The 15,354-nt window shown below is 27.6% G+C and overlaps 1 protein-coding gene across 1 annotated transcript in view; it reads left to right on the top strand.

Annotated features, from left to right (window-relative positions):
* Nucleotides 1–9,381, top strand: part of LOC118066849 (extracellular serine/threonine protein CG31145) — a 34,760-nt gene extending 25,379 nt beyond the window's left edge. Inside the window, exons 3-7 of the mRNA XM_035083204.1 lie at nucleotides 467–545; nucleotides 5,421–5,513; nucleotides 5,654–5,958; nucleotides 6,257–6,530; nucleotides 8,219–9,381. Coding sequence (XP_034939095.1) covers nucleotides 467–545; nucleotides 5,421–5,513; nucleotides 5,654–5,958; nucleotides 6,257–6,530; nucleotides 8,219–8,429 — 962 coding nt within the window. The 3' untranslated portion in view covers nucleotides 8,430–9,381. The remainder of the gene's footprint in view (nucleotides 1–466; nucleotides 546–5,420; nucleotides 5,514–5,653; nucleotides 5,959–6,256; nucleotides 6,531–8,218) is intronic.
* Nucleotides 9,382–15,354: the final 5,973 nt, after the last annotated feature.

The raw sequence follows: 15,354 nt of genomic DNA, 5'->3' as shown, positions 1-15,354 counted from the left end.
TTAAGAAGGTAAATGTCGTAGTAATTGATCAAATAAAATAGTTTTTTTTATTTGAAACAGTACTCTTTCTAGGACACATAAACTATAATAAGAATTTTTTTATGTAGCTGTTAAGCAAAAAAGTGCAACTCAAATATGACTCAATAAAATTTTACATCTAGGTTTTAGAACAAATTATTCAAAGTAAATATAGTTTTATCTTATTATTATTCATTGATTAAATATGAATTCTTTTATGATAATTTTCAAAGTTGGAAGACAAATAAAATACCTCCGATTGACCAGATTATTTGAAGAAAAAAGATAGTCAAGCTGATAAGTTGATGCATTCATATGCTATTAATGATGACTTGGCTATCGATTGATGCTCAATAATACTAGTGATGATTATTTTTATTTAAAGAGAAATAATTTCTAGAATTTATGTATCAAACTTGTCTAATAAAAAAAATGTTATTAATTTCAGCTCAAAAGGAAGGAGGAACCCAGTTGAAACTGGTGATAGACTACCCAGACGAGTTGCAAGCATTATTTAAGCCTATGAGGTAAGTAATATCGACAAAGTTAATCACCAATAAGCTATCCATTCAAAAGAGGTCAAAATAATTCATCTTTAGACTCCAAGATGAATCCCAAACAATGAATAAATAGTTGAGAGTTCTAATTTTAAACGTCTAACGTGAGATTGTAAGAGTAGAACAAGTCTTTTTATTCAAAGTTTAAAAAGAAACAAAAAGGAATATAGTTAGTCAATTTTGTTTCTGAAATTTAAAAACAATAGCGAATGTGACGTATCAATCACTTGTCTGAAGTAGTAATAATTGAGTGAATGGAGAAGAAGGTTGCAACTAATCAGGGACAATTGAAGTAGCTTTAGTTCTCGATCATTTCTCTCTTGCTCGTGCTCTTACAGCACGAGACATCTCTGGAGCATCCACTTATGTAATTGTCCTCGTAATCCCATCATACTCGAAGCACGATTCTGTTGAGAATGTTATACTATGTCTCCTGGGTCGTCAAATACGATTCTCACGAGACACGTGGACTGTGATTGTTATTATTATGCTCGCTTGTCATTAGTATGTAACTTATCGTTACATCAACATTTGCATGCATAATCAGAGTGATTTTTTTTGTTATTAACTTCTCAGTGTATAGGGTGGTTGGTATAGTTTTATGAAAATTATTTTTTTTTTCAAGTGTAAAATGGTAATTATTCTTTAGAACACTCAATACTTATGAAGGAGTTAACTCTGAGATGAAAAAAAACTAATGGTATATCCCCATATACTTGTAATTTATGATTAAAAAAAATTTATATTATTTCTGAAGAATAGTTGTAACTACTTGAGATCAAGATATTGAGATAAAATGGTGGAATTATTTTAATCATTACTTTTTTGCAGTAGATGTTGAAGCATTTTTTGCAGTATAGAAGAAGTATCATTAAATGAAAATTATTTTGAATAGTTTTGTATTTTAGCATAGACCTTAGATTGGGTAATGATTATTGTTGTTCTCAAATCCTTATATAATAATGATGCAAAATTTATTCAAAAATGTATGAGTCAATCTAATCACTTAAAAACCTCTAGAAAACTGTCTTTCAAATTCTCATCGATTATGAGATTGAATACATTAAGCTAATGCAATTGTGTCTACATATCAATCGTATGATTATATTCATTTTACTTAAATCAAGTCTATATTTTAGATAGAATTTATCAATATTTATCTTAAAGATATGCTGTTAAATGTCTTAATCTAATTTTTATAAATGATTCTTCAATAGACTTCTTTTGATTCATTAAGAATTAAGAGAAAAAAAGCATATTAAAGTTGTCTGCACATGTTTTTCAGGTCCACTATCAAATGTCTCATAAAAAGAAATGTTTGTCTACATGTTCTTGACTAACTTCTAAACCATTTGACTGATTTAGATGAAATTGTGCGTAGTTACTCTACTAAAAGACCCTACCGAACCTCCTCATCCTCCCTTAGTTTTTTTTATTCCAGTTTTTATTCTTTTTTTCTTTTTTCTGATTTCGCCCTCTTAAAACTTTGTCATAACTTATAAGTTTGTGTATTATTATATCAGCAAGTATTGCGTAATGAAGTATTCATGAGTAAGCATTTCAGTGTTATTGTTTGATTTTCATGCTTCGACAACTGCTTATGATCTCAAACTCAAACACTAGATATATGGAGTCCAATCAATGTCAAATAATTTCAGCTAATCAAGCTCAATTTCCTTTTCACTTTTAAAATTATTTTAAATTAATATTTCTTTTGATCACAAAGATTTTTTTTTTAAGTATTCTTTGTTTAAAAATTATTCGAATGAATTTTCAATGAGAACATTCCAGAGCTTGGGAGTTTGATTTCATCAATGATATCTTTATAATTAAATCGCAATAGGACTGCTTTTTATTAAAGTTCAAAGTCGAAAATCAATTTTTGGCTTTGATATTTGATCTTCTCTTTGACATATATTTTAAAACAATTGAAGAGAAATAAATAAAAATTAAAATCTATAAAAAGCTTTTTTAAAATTTTTATTATTATTCTTTGTCTTTCTAAAAATTCCTTTTGTTCCTAGATTAAAAATTCCTTCATAAACCTTGTTTGATTTATTAACTTTCTTTTTTTGAAATAAAATTTCTGCAATTTAGATTAAAATAAAATCATACATGAAATTAAATATTGCTAGCAAAATTTCTATCAAGTTAAATACTGACTTCGAAATTTCAACATAAATTAATTGGAAATTTCTAATTCAATATCTCTGAGTTTGTTCAAATCAACTGGAGTCAAGAAAATTCGGTTTTAACATGATAATTATTTTCGAAAGAGTTGTTCAATCATTCGAATAAGTACTAAAATAATAATTACTCAACACACATCCTTGAATGTTATACAGGAAATTTGTCAGGGGTTTGATCAATGATAAGTCGGACTCAATACTTCAATCCATTTACAAGTTTTCAAGAGAAATTTTTAAATAGATTATTATTATTATTTTTTTTTAATAGGTTAAAAAGAATTGATTAATTCAAAAAGCCTTAACGTGGAATGGATCATCAATCTTCCGTATTCCTAAGAAGCATTAGTATGAAAACAAAATAATAAATAAAAGCAAAGCAAATGTGGAGAAGATAAGAAAAACAAAATATCGCCAAGTCGTGTCGACAAGTTTAGATAGAAGTTAAAAAATGAAAATGTGGAAAAGAAGATGAAATTTTAGATTGACTGGCATGGAACGTAGAGTTTTAAGATGTCTGTTTATTGAGCAGTAGTAACAGCAACGTGCAGACGTGCGCATCGCCATCTGCTCTAGTCCATGAGTAGAGTTTGGAACTTCCCGGCCGCAGATTTTGAGATAAGTGGCAAAGCCACCAAATGGAGGCCAAGAGAAGACGGCTTAAACTCCGTAATAAGTTCGGCAATAAGTTGCTGAGGAAAAGTTTCTCGCGTATCTTGGGTCACATTTGAAATTACCCGCGTGCTGTATATAGTACCACTCGCGTAGCGCGTTCCCATTGCAACTTGCAATATTTCTCATTACATATAAAATTGGCCAGAGGGAAGTCTCACACTCTACAGTTGCATTTATATCGACCACAGACTTTACTGAGCTCTTAAATATTCAAACGCCGTAGGGAATCATTCAAATCTGTTCACTCTTCTTCTTCTCTTTTCTCTATTTCAACTTTTCTGACGATTTGCTGAAGAAAAAACTTAATGAATAAACATCTTGTTCATATTCTAATTTCAAAATAATTCTTGTGAGAAGTTGAGTTATTTTTTTCATTTTATTTCACTCCTTTTCAAAGAAATCGTTGCTTTTTTATTTAATTAAATACTATTATATTAAAAAGATGATATTATATAATGTAAAAGTAAACTTGAATTCAGCTGATACTCGAATCAACTGAAAATCATAAATTTCGAAGGAATATTGTATTTTTTGATCTTCCAATTGCTGAGTAAGTCGATCTCAAAATTTAATCAGTTCTAAGTGATGCTGAAATGCATTGGTGAAGGACTTAGTGATAATAATCAGTCAAACGGTTCAGAAGATATTGCCAACAAACTCCTCTAAATAGAGAAAACGAGTTATAAAGATAGGTAAAAAAAATTATATTTCAATTCTTGTTTAATAAAAATGCAGAAAACAATTGCAATTGTTAGTAATTAAAATAAAAAATTGTTTGAGTTTGACGCAATCTTACTGAAGGAAATATTCCGTACAGAAACTGTCATCTTGATTTGACTGAATATCAAGTCGTTAAAAGACAACAAGAGAAGACAAGCTAAAGCTAAAGTTTCGCAGAGAGCTCTTAGTACAACGCAACATTGTTGACTTCCTAGGGACGTCGTAATCTCTGAATTTTCGAGTTAGTGTTTCACAAAAGTACAGCATCACAAGGAAGATATACGAAAAGCAAAGAGTCAGAGAAAGTGCGAGAGTATAGGAGTCGATGAACCCCAAGGGGAAAGTTTCTTATACGCGTTATGTGGTGGTACCATCTTACCCTACTGATTTTTCTACCAAACTTTTACGCGTTAAGAAAAGTTCGTTTCCAACTCCCCCAAGACCACGTCATTGTGTTCAAGTATTTGTGATAACTGCATGGCTATCCTCATAACTACACAACTAAACCAAGGCTCAGCCATAAGTCCAACAAATGCACGACTAAACGGCTATCAAAAGTCTTTTTCTATCGGAAACTAAACAAAATTTAATCTCTAAGGGTGATTTTATTTATCCTCAAAATAATCTCTAATGCTGATATGTTTTTATTGTAACAAGAAAAAGTTTCTTGTTCAAAAAAACTTATCATACTTGATAATTAAATAGTCATAGTAATGTCTTGATGACGTATTTTTATTATGCACAGTAAAAATTTACACGTAGACAATTTCATCTAGTCACTGAAAGTAATTCTTTTTTGCTCTTCCTCTGAGACTAATTAATTCTTCTTGGCGATGTAATTAGTATAGGATTTGCATCTGATTAAAAGTCAACGGTGGACGCGTTTCGTAACAAGAAGGATTTGACTTTTACAGAGAGAATTTTCACTTTGTTATCACCTCATCTCATTTGATTCTCTTACTATTTTATCACCATTCGTTGAATATGTGCTTTACAATATAACTTCTCTCATAATTACATTTGATAAATATTCAGAAAATTTCTCCAACTATTTATTTATTCAACTCTAAATGGTAATGTTTGAAATAAATTCATAAATGATCTTATTTTAATTAAATTCATCATATCTTGGAAACATTATGCATTTTAGAAATAAGTCAATCTTTGCCAAGTCTAAAATTGATTTCCATCATTTAATTTTTTTGTTTCTAAATAAATATTTTACAAAAGTTACTTTTAACTGATTATTAATTTTGAATTGCAGGTTTCCAAGAGAGCAACAAACTCTGCCGAATCATTTTTATTTCACGGACTTTGAGAGACATGTTGCTGAGATTGCAACGTTTCATTTAGACAAGTAAGTAATTTATCAAAAGAATCACTATCAAAGGAATAATTTGAGAAGAATAATCTAAAGAAATTAATACAATAAAATATATAATACGATGATAAATGAATGAATAACAGAGTTTAAGAATAAACTATTGTCTTTTCAAGGCTCTTGGATTTTCGACGAGCAATGCCAGTGACTGGACGAACATTGAATATGACATCAGAGATATATCAGTTAGCTGAAGGTGATTTACTCAAGACATTTTTCGTCAGTCCTGTTGGAAATACGTGCTTCCATGGTCGATGTAGTTATTATTGCGATACTAGTCATGCAATTTGTGGCAATCCTAATACATTAGAGGGAAGTTTCGCTGCATTTTTACCAAAGAAAGAACTTACTGGAAGAAAAATATGGCGACATCCTTGGAGACGAAGTTATCACAAGCGAAAAAAAGCCCAATGGGAGACTGGTAATACTTTTTTTTATTTTTAATTGAAGATACTTCTGATGCATGAAATATTATAAATCTTTAGAAATTATATCAGTTTAATATTTTGTCCAAATTTCATTTTCAATGCTGAAATATTATAAATAATTTTAAGATGCTATATAAAACAAATTAGAAACAAAATTATTATCAACTGCAATTTATACAATTGGCTCAATTCTAATATTCAATTATTAAGAATTTTTTCTATTCAAAAACCTACTTGATTTTACTTCATTAGAATGATTACGATTATTAATTATTTATAATTTAATTTTAGATTCGGATTACTGCAATCAAATAAAAAAAATTCCGCCCTACAATGAAGGCCGAAGACTTCTAGATATAATAGATATGGCAGTTTTAGATTTTTTAACTGGAAACATGGACCGACATCACTATGAAACCTTTAAAATATTTGGAAATGACACATTCACTCTACATCTAGATCATGGACGTGGATTTGGAAGACCTTTCCATGACGAAAAATCAATTCTCGCACCACTACTTCAATGTTGCATGATACGACGGAGTACTCTTAAAACTCTCTTGTCGTAAGTATAATTTTGCAGTAGAGGAATATAAAAATAAAACTCACCGAAATGTTGACATTTCACTGATAGAATCCCACTGGTAAAAGCTTAGTTCGTTAAGTTTATCATAGCCAAAGGGTAAATTTTCCTTTTTTTCAATCTCACCACATCAAAAGCTTTTTCCTTCTTCTTTACTCACTTATTTCATTATCTTTCTTGACCTAAAAATTTTCCATTCAGTTTAATTATATAATTTTTATCTTATTAAAAAGGTCTAGCTATAAATAGAAAAAAACATCAAATAAGAAAGTTGATGCTAAATTTATATCATTTTTAATTTTGTTTAGAATAAAAAAAATAGTAAAAATAATCAATTTTCCTTAAATTTTATAATTGATAGTTTATTTTTCAAAAGCCAATTCAAATAAATTAATATTTAAAAAAAAAATGAAATAATTCTTTATATCAAGTAAAGATTCACTAACGGAAATCGTTCTTTATTCTCAAAATATAACCTTTGACTCTGCAAGTCGGGCGTAAAACCACTCTCTAGGGTAAGCTTCATAGGAAGGCGTACCAGGTGTCATGGCATCGATAATGGACCGTTTTCGCGTTTCCAATTGGCTTTTCTCAGTAATGCAGAGGGAAAAGAGTGTAACCCTAGGGGTTGTTCTCTCTCAAATCGACGTATCAAGTACCAAGTGAAGGTAGACAGAGTAAATTGAAGTGAACGCATTTTACGCTCACTATCATCCTCTCTTCTTCTTTATTCTCTCAACTTGGTCTCAGTGCTTCTCTCAGTGCTCTTGTGATCTTACCATTCTGTCCGCGTAAGTGTAGATCCGAGTTTTCTCGTGCTTGAGTAGCCAGCTCGAGGTGAGAGTAGCCAAACCTGTCTTCTCTGAGTCTTTTCTGATGTCAATTTGCTCCTGATATTTGTATATTCTTCTTCACTTGATGTCTCTTCAAGTCAATACTTTATTCATTGATAGTACTAAATCTTGGTTTTTTCACTCTTCACTGAATTATTCAACATTGGAATTAAATAGCCGATATTTAATTTTAATGATAATTTCAAGTAATCTGATCAATTTTTATATAAAACATCAAGTGTTCTAGTTTCAGTATTTAAAACACTTTATAGATTTCGAATAATTGATAAAAAATTGAACAAGATCTTTTTAAAATGAGATAAAAAACACATGACATAATTTAATATACCCAACTAACTTTTTTTAGAATGAAAGATATTAATCATAAAAATGAATCTTAATAAATAATTCTACTCAGGTCGAATAATTATTTAGGCATAAATAGTTATTTTTAACTCATATACTTTTTAAACAATATAATATTTTGATATTTTAATTAATCTCTTTCATATTTACTCAACAAATTAATTCTTTTATAAATATAAAAATTAAATTATTTACTTGCAATATGTTTATGTACAATTTATTAATGAACAGACACTATGAAGAGTTAATCATGCTTCTTATCGATTAGCTGATGCACATATTGAGCCGATGAATATTTGGTATTATCAGTGATATAATTATTTGATCGGTAGAATGTGAATGTTCATGTTTATTCACATACATCATTCATTGGACTAATTAATTGTGCCGTCAGTATCTCTTGATAGTTGATAGGTAGAGACTAATAGTTTTGTCAACTCACCTGTCTCACTGGTTATGCTGTGTTCGCAGGTATCACAACAGTCCTCAACGCCTCAGTGCCGTGATGCGTCAGAGCATGGCAAAGGACCCCGTAGCGCCTGTCTTGTGGGAGCCTCACCTGACTGCACTTGATAGACGTGTCGGTCTTGTTCTCCAAGCCATTCGAGAATGTTTGAATCGAAGCATTCACTATGAACAAGTGATTCAAGAGCAAGAAGAGATAAGTGGAGAACAAAGATAAAAAATATGTGATCAACTATTAATGAGAGGAAAAATATAGATGAAATATTGGACATCTATTTCTGTTGACAATTTTTTCATTGATGAAAATCATTGAAAAAATGGAGAAAATAGTATAAAAGGTGAAATATTAATTTCAATCAAAAATTTATGTCAATGATATTTTAAATTATTTAAAAATTGAATCAATTATGAATTATATTAGTACATGTTAATTATTTGGAATTATGTATAGGTTGACCCGTTTACCTCTAGCAGTACAGTCTTTTGTCTTGTAATAGATCGTTCCAAGTCTGATTAAAATGTTAGACAGTGCAAGACTTAGCAGATTTCAGTTGATCTATCAGCATAAAAAATTGCTCTTCTGCAGAAGTTCATAAAAAGTTCTAAAAAAATATGAAATCTTTTTTAAATGCAAATTTAAAATTCTCATATTAATTACATGAACTCTTTATATAACTGCTTACATTTGTCTTTGTTTTACATTTTTTTTTATTTCAATTTTTACATCAATATTTAACTACATTTTTAACTCATTTTCAACTCTCAATAATTTAATCTAAAAATAGAACAATTTTCCAACATCAAGAAGATTGGTTCATTAAAAATATCCAATAGAAAAATTTTTTACATTTTATAATTTTTTTCTCACAAGTTTTTCCTCTCAATGTATGCATCACTGCATACAACACTGGTGTGATATAGGGGTTTAATTAAATGGTTTGTGAGAAACCCATACAAATTATTTGATAATTCGTCAGCAGAGTATTAAATATATAATTAATGTTCTTCAATGAGATGCTACTTAATGACGTTTTATCGATTTAATAACGATATTCTTGTAATTATTTGTAAATTATGTATAAAAAGAATCCTTTTTCCATGAGCTGTTGAATATAAACAACGGATGTATATTTTTTTCTTACATAAAATAAGATATGTAAAAAATGTTGTGGAGGATTTTAGTATTACAAAACTTATAAATAATTCGTTATTTTGTTATTGTTATTTAATTAATTAATATACCTTAATTGATATCAATATATTATTTCATTTCAATAATAATTAGTACTAATTTCTAATACTTTTACACATTATTTTAATTAAAAAATTGATTAATAGTTCAGTTAAAAATATTTTTTTTCAAATTTACTTTTTATGAAAGATATGATTAACATTGTAATCCAAAACTATATTATATTTAATTTGTGTGCAATATATTTGATTATGTGTAATATTAATATTCATATTACGTATTATATTCAATTTATTAGTTATTTTTTTTTAAGTCTAGAAAATTATTTAAAACTTGTAGACTGCAAATTTTTTTTAAATGTAATTAATTAATAAATTTTAGTTTATTACTGTGTGATAGCTATATGTTAGACATTGAAAGGGGCTTTCGAATGTCATATATGTGTATAAAAAGTAAATAAAAGAAAATAATATATTAGTGTACGTTAAATTGAAATGATAAATAATAAACTTGAATAATAGACAATGTACTTTATATAAAAATAGCCAGTATATAAAATCCATACAACATATGATACTGTCCATTTTCCCGATGCAATGCTGTCAGAAAATATGGATTAAAATTATTTTTTGAAGCATGTAAATACATATACTGTGTGCAATTCTTATACCCAATCAATAAAATTTTGAATAAAACAATTTAAATTAAAGTTTAATTTAATGGTGATGATCTCCTTAATTGAATATTGATTAAAATAACTTATTTTAAACGAATTTAACTATTATTTTTTTTTAACAGAAAAGTTCATGCTGCTAAAAATTTAATAGCAGCATGACCCAGAATTAAGGTTTCATTTATTCGTATCTGATCTTTTTTCGCAAATATTCAAAATATTGATTATAAATTTTAAATTAAAATTCAATCAAATAAAATTACTTGTTTTTGAAAAAAAAAAGTTTGAAAAAATTGATTTTAATTTTCTTCATAAAAAATATAATATTAATAATTATTTTTACTAAATTTAACTGAATTAATATTAACTTTCAGTTTTGAATGAACTCAATTATTAGTATACTCTAAATTATTAGTAAAATTTGATGGAGACATTAAAGTGTTAGATAATGTCTGAAGGTAAGGACTATAATTTCCAACTTCAATAAGTCACTATAAACAGCGTAACGCAATCTAGGTCCTGTGGTATAACCGACGATTAATTACAGTGCTTGTTTGCTTATGACATTATATGTCTCAAGCAGACCAACACAAGTTTCCTAACGTCTAAATGTTTGAACGTAACCATCTGGTTTTGTCATATGACGTATATATAATTGACAAATTTAAAAAGATGATTAAAATGATCAGAAGAATGCTTCTTAAGTCTTTCTATTCATAATAAAATGATTTTATATGGTATCTAAAAATTATTAAAATATAACATACCAATTGATTCTTAAGTAACTGTTTCTGCTCATCAATATTCTGCATAGCTCCATGAGATCAGTAATATAATAGAAACTTCCGTTACTGTAATCAAAATAGCAAAAGGTTATTCTAAAAATAATAAATTATGGAATATTATATTTTTAATGTAAATAAAGCTATGTTTACTACAATTTACGTCATAACAAAAAATATAAAAAGATTTTGAATTATATTACACATATTTTTATAAAATTATTAAGAAGAAAAATAATTAAAAATATTTTTATTTCTTGAAAATATTGAAAATGGGTACAAATGATCCTTGAAAAGCACGAAGAGAGAAATAGAATATTTTCTCATCCAAATATTCTCTAGATACAAATATAAATCCTGTGATTTTTCGCATTGATATATCAGAGCCAAGAAGCACTGAACGTGAAATAAAAATTTATTCTTAAAAAAAATGACACGTCTAATAAATCTACAGTATAAAATGGTCACACTAAAATGTGGGATTTGTTTACGAAGCTGCAAGTTCGTTGTTGGAGCAAAAATAAGAGCAAAATGGGCCGAATAACACAAGGGGTATGGAAGGGAAAACGTGTGGGTTGGAAAGTTTCTCGTTCAATGTTCTTCACTAACACATCACACTCTCACTTGAATCACCTCGATTCTTCCTCGACAACGCCTTTGTTGACTTTGTAGACAACGAATAAAATTATTGTTATTTTTACGATACTTTCGTAGCATTACACAAACCCTATATTATCAGAAGGACATGATGGACTCAGCTTCTACCTATTCAATTCCATCATCCAATGTCAAGTACATTCCAAATTTTTTTTCCAATGATTTAATGAGACGTATTTCATCCAAATTAATTGACTATCTGATTTTAGGACTTCCCAGTGTTAAATTACTCATTTGTAGACATACAAATGATTGTATTTCTTCAATAAAGTGTTAGAGTAGATAATATAATTTTTATCCATGCAAAATTCTAATACTTATGCTTATTTGTTGTAAGTGGCAAAAGTTTCTACGCATATAAGATATAGAATAAAGTTTATTTCATGTATGCAGATGTACATTTGTATGACGACTTTACCTGAGTAATATTAAACACGAAGATGCACGTGCTTGCTTGGAATAATATTAATATTTTGAATAAAGTTGGCATTATTGTTATCTATAAAATAATCATGATTAATTGTGAATGTAAGTATATATTATAGTGCATAAAATGATCAGATAATCATAGAGGTAAGTGAAATAAGAATAGATTAATTTTGTTACGTGAATAAAATACTTGAAAAATGATTATAGACGGTATGGTCACGTTTTCTCAACTCCAAACATCATAGCTAACGTACAAGTGTTTGATTTTCCAATTGAGAACAGTTGAACGTTTTTCAAACGTTAGAAGAAGTATATAAAAAAAATATAGATGAAGAATAAGAGTAAAAAAATATAGATATGATGAAGTCTATTGGTGTGAGTGATGTGTTTTCTCAGGGAAGTGAACATCAGCACAGGGATCTTTATATTCGTTTTTTTAAAGGGTGTGTCAAGCTGGAAAATTGCTGGACAAATTGAATTTTAAACTCAAGAAGAATCGTGTGAATCGATTTTCGGACACCCAATAAATGCAAACTCTATTTTCATGTTTGTTTTTATATTTTTTAAAAAAATATAAGAAGTTTCTATTATTAAATTTTATGTTATTTATTTAGGAAAAAGAACAACAAACCAATAAAAAAAATTGGATGAAAAAATTCACCTTTAAACTAATATTCGTACATGTATGAAAATTCTTTTGTCTTTTTGAATTGATTTTTATTTAGCGAAACTCATTATTAAAAAAATTTCGCTTCAAAACGAAATAGTTATTTAGAATAGGAATTATCAAAATAATAAATTTTTTGAAATATTGAAAATTGTTTTTAAACAATTTAATTAAAGTTTTTTTATTCAAATATATAAGTTTTTTTTTTTACTGTTTGGAATAAAAACCTTGAGAGCAATGTATGCACTTGCATTAATGAAATGTAGGAAAGCTCAGGTTAAAATGGATCCATTGTGCTAAAATAATATTTTGCTTTCTTCTATCCCGTGAAATTAATTTAAAGTAGCGATAACACAAATTTTAAATATTTATAACTGAAATTACCACTTGATGAATGACTACTTTGTTCAATAATGATTGTCAAAGAATCAACAACTCAGATTTTTTCTGGTAATAACGCTCATAGCTATAATGCATTAACTAAAAAAATCTCATAATGAAAATTCGATAAACTTTTTCTAAATATCTAAAATAAAAGACTAGAAAATAATAATGATAAAGAACCTTATACTTTACTGATAAAAATAACATTTGATCAAGAAAAATTTGCTTTTCTCTTTTTTGCCAAGCTTGAATTGCATTTCCATTTGAATTGATTCCCCTCATCTTTACGTGATGTCCATTGATATAAGATGAAATGTATTCATCGATGAAAATAACTTCCTCAGTTCACTATCAGAACATCAGCCTACGATAGTCTACTGACTTCTGATTCGTGTTAGAATATCGAAGATTTCGATAGAATGCTTTTCAAAGGAATATTTACATAATCGTACATTCACTTGGTGTAAGACGTGACGTGATAGCTTTGAAGTTTAGGAGATAACAAAAAATTCGTCACACAATTTTTTCAAAATTTTTGAAAATATATCTTCTTTTCAATCCATCACACTCTTCAGTTAAAATATAATAAATATTTTCTTTTAAAAAAAACCGTCGATTATTCAATTGATCACTTAGGTCTCATTGATAGATTTGAGCCTGAAACAACAATAATGGTCGGAATTTTTAAAAATGATAACATATTTTTTTTAGCAATTTATTTAATAGTTATCTAAACAACACAAGCATTACTCTATTGTTAATATTTAAAAATATTATTACAATGTCTATTATTAACGTGTGCTGCTTGGTATGGAGTAAAGGGATAATAAATTAATTAATATCAATTTGATATTTATGAGAATAATATATAAATAGCAGAGCAATGAAACTAATGAACATATATGCTAACAAAAATCAATATTTAATTAAAAATTGATTAAGTATTATTATTAATAGATAAGCGACATAAAAAATTGAAAAATTTCAAAATTGAAACCGTTAATAATTCAGTTGATCAACCAATATCAACGAAATGCTTTGAACTACTGATGTATTTATTTCAAAATATCCCTAACCTAATTATGTTAACAATTTTATGACAGAAAAAAAATAATTATAATTAGTTACATAAAACATCATCTTGCCAATAATAATCACGCTTAATACAAATGTCTTTTTTTAAAGTATGTCATTAAATATCATTTTTTTTTATTTACAAAAATTAGATAAATACATCAACGACCAACACAATTTATATTTTGATTCATAATGTATATACTTAACTGTAGCATGCTCCATTGTTGACCGTAAATTTATTATATTCGAATGTTCGTGCACGAGCATGCATCAAAGCTGGTAATGAACAATGGTGAAGATGCTGGTCCAAAACTTGATATTTTAATGCGTAGCACACTAGTATAGCATAGTAAAGTAGTGACACGTATAAATACGTAAATTTTTATTTACTTCTACAATTTATTGATAAACAAGTAATTGTATATAATTGAGACGGTTGAAAACGTAAACAGTTTCGATAAAAATCATCAAGTTGAATATTAATTATTCTGAGTTAAAAGAAAAAATAATTTCCTATAAGTAGAAACTTATATTTACATGCATCCAAATTGATACATTATTCAAAACATGAAGTACTATATCCTCTTATGTTTTTTGACATTCTTTTTTATTAATTCCACAAATGTATGTATTCTAAAATATAATATCTACAACTCATTTTGTCAACAATTTAACTCTATTCATCGTTTAATTTTAGAGCAGATTGTTAAACTGTTATGATGGATCTAAATTTTGGTGTTCAAATATTAAAAATGCTAAAGCATGTCAGGTATGATCTTAATCTTTTTATTATTATCTTTATAACAATTACATATGATAATGATTAAGAGAATTTTTTTTTTCAGAGATTAAAGGAATGTCCTAACTTATGGAGAAAGGAATTACATGATTCTGTTATCATTGAAAAAATAACCACAGAAGCACCACCAAGACTCTTTCTGATTGTACGACATCATAAAACTAATAGAGAACCAGTATAAGAGATTTTTATCTTATACTCTATTATTATTTATTGTTTATTTAAATTTAAACTAAATTATTTGTGCACATACATACTTTTTAAATGATCTCTAAAGCTGTAAAATATGTCATAATAACATAATTAACTCTTTATCATAATGTATTTGATGGTACTTCAGCTAAGCTAGTAATAAAAATAAAATATTGTGCTCAAATAATTAAGATTAGAATAATAGTAAATAATTGAGTTTTCATGTATACGAATAATTACATATAAAAACATCTTTGACAAATCTTTCTTTATAATTAATTGATTTTTTT

This window comes from Chelonus insularis, unplaced genomic scaffold (genome assembly GCF_013357705.1).
Source record: "Chelonus insularis isolate UGA/USDA-ARS -01 unplaced genomic scaffold, ASM1335770v1 contig_358_pilon, whole genome shotgun sequence".
Lineage (NCBI taxonomy): Eukaryota > Metazoa > Arthropoda > Insecta > Hymenoptera > Braconidae > Chelonus > Chelonus insularis.
The sequence above is the reverse complement of the archived record's forward strand: the minus strand, read 5'-3'. Positions and strand labels throughout refer to the sequence as shown.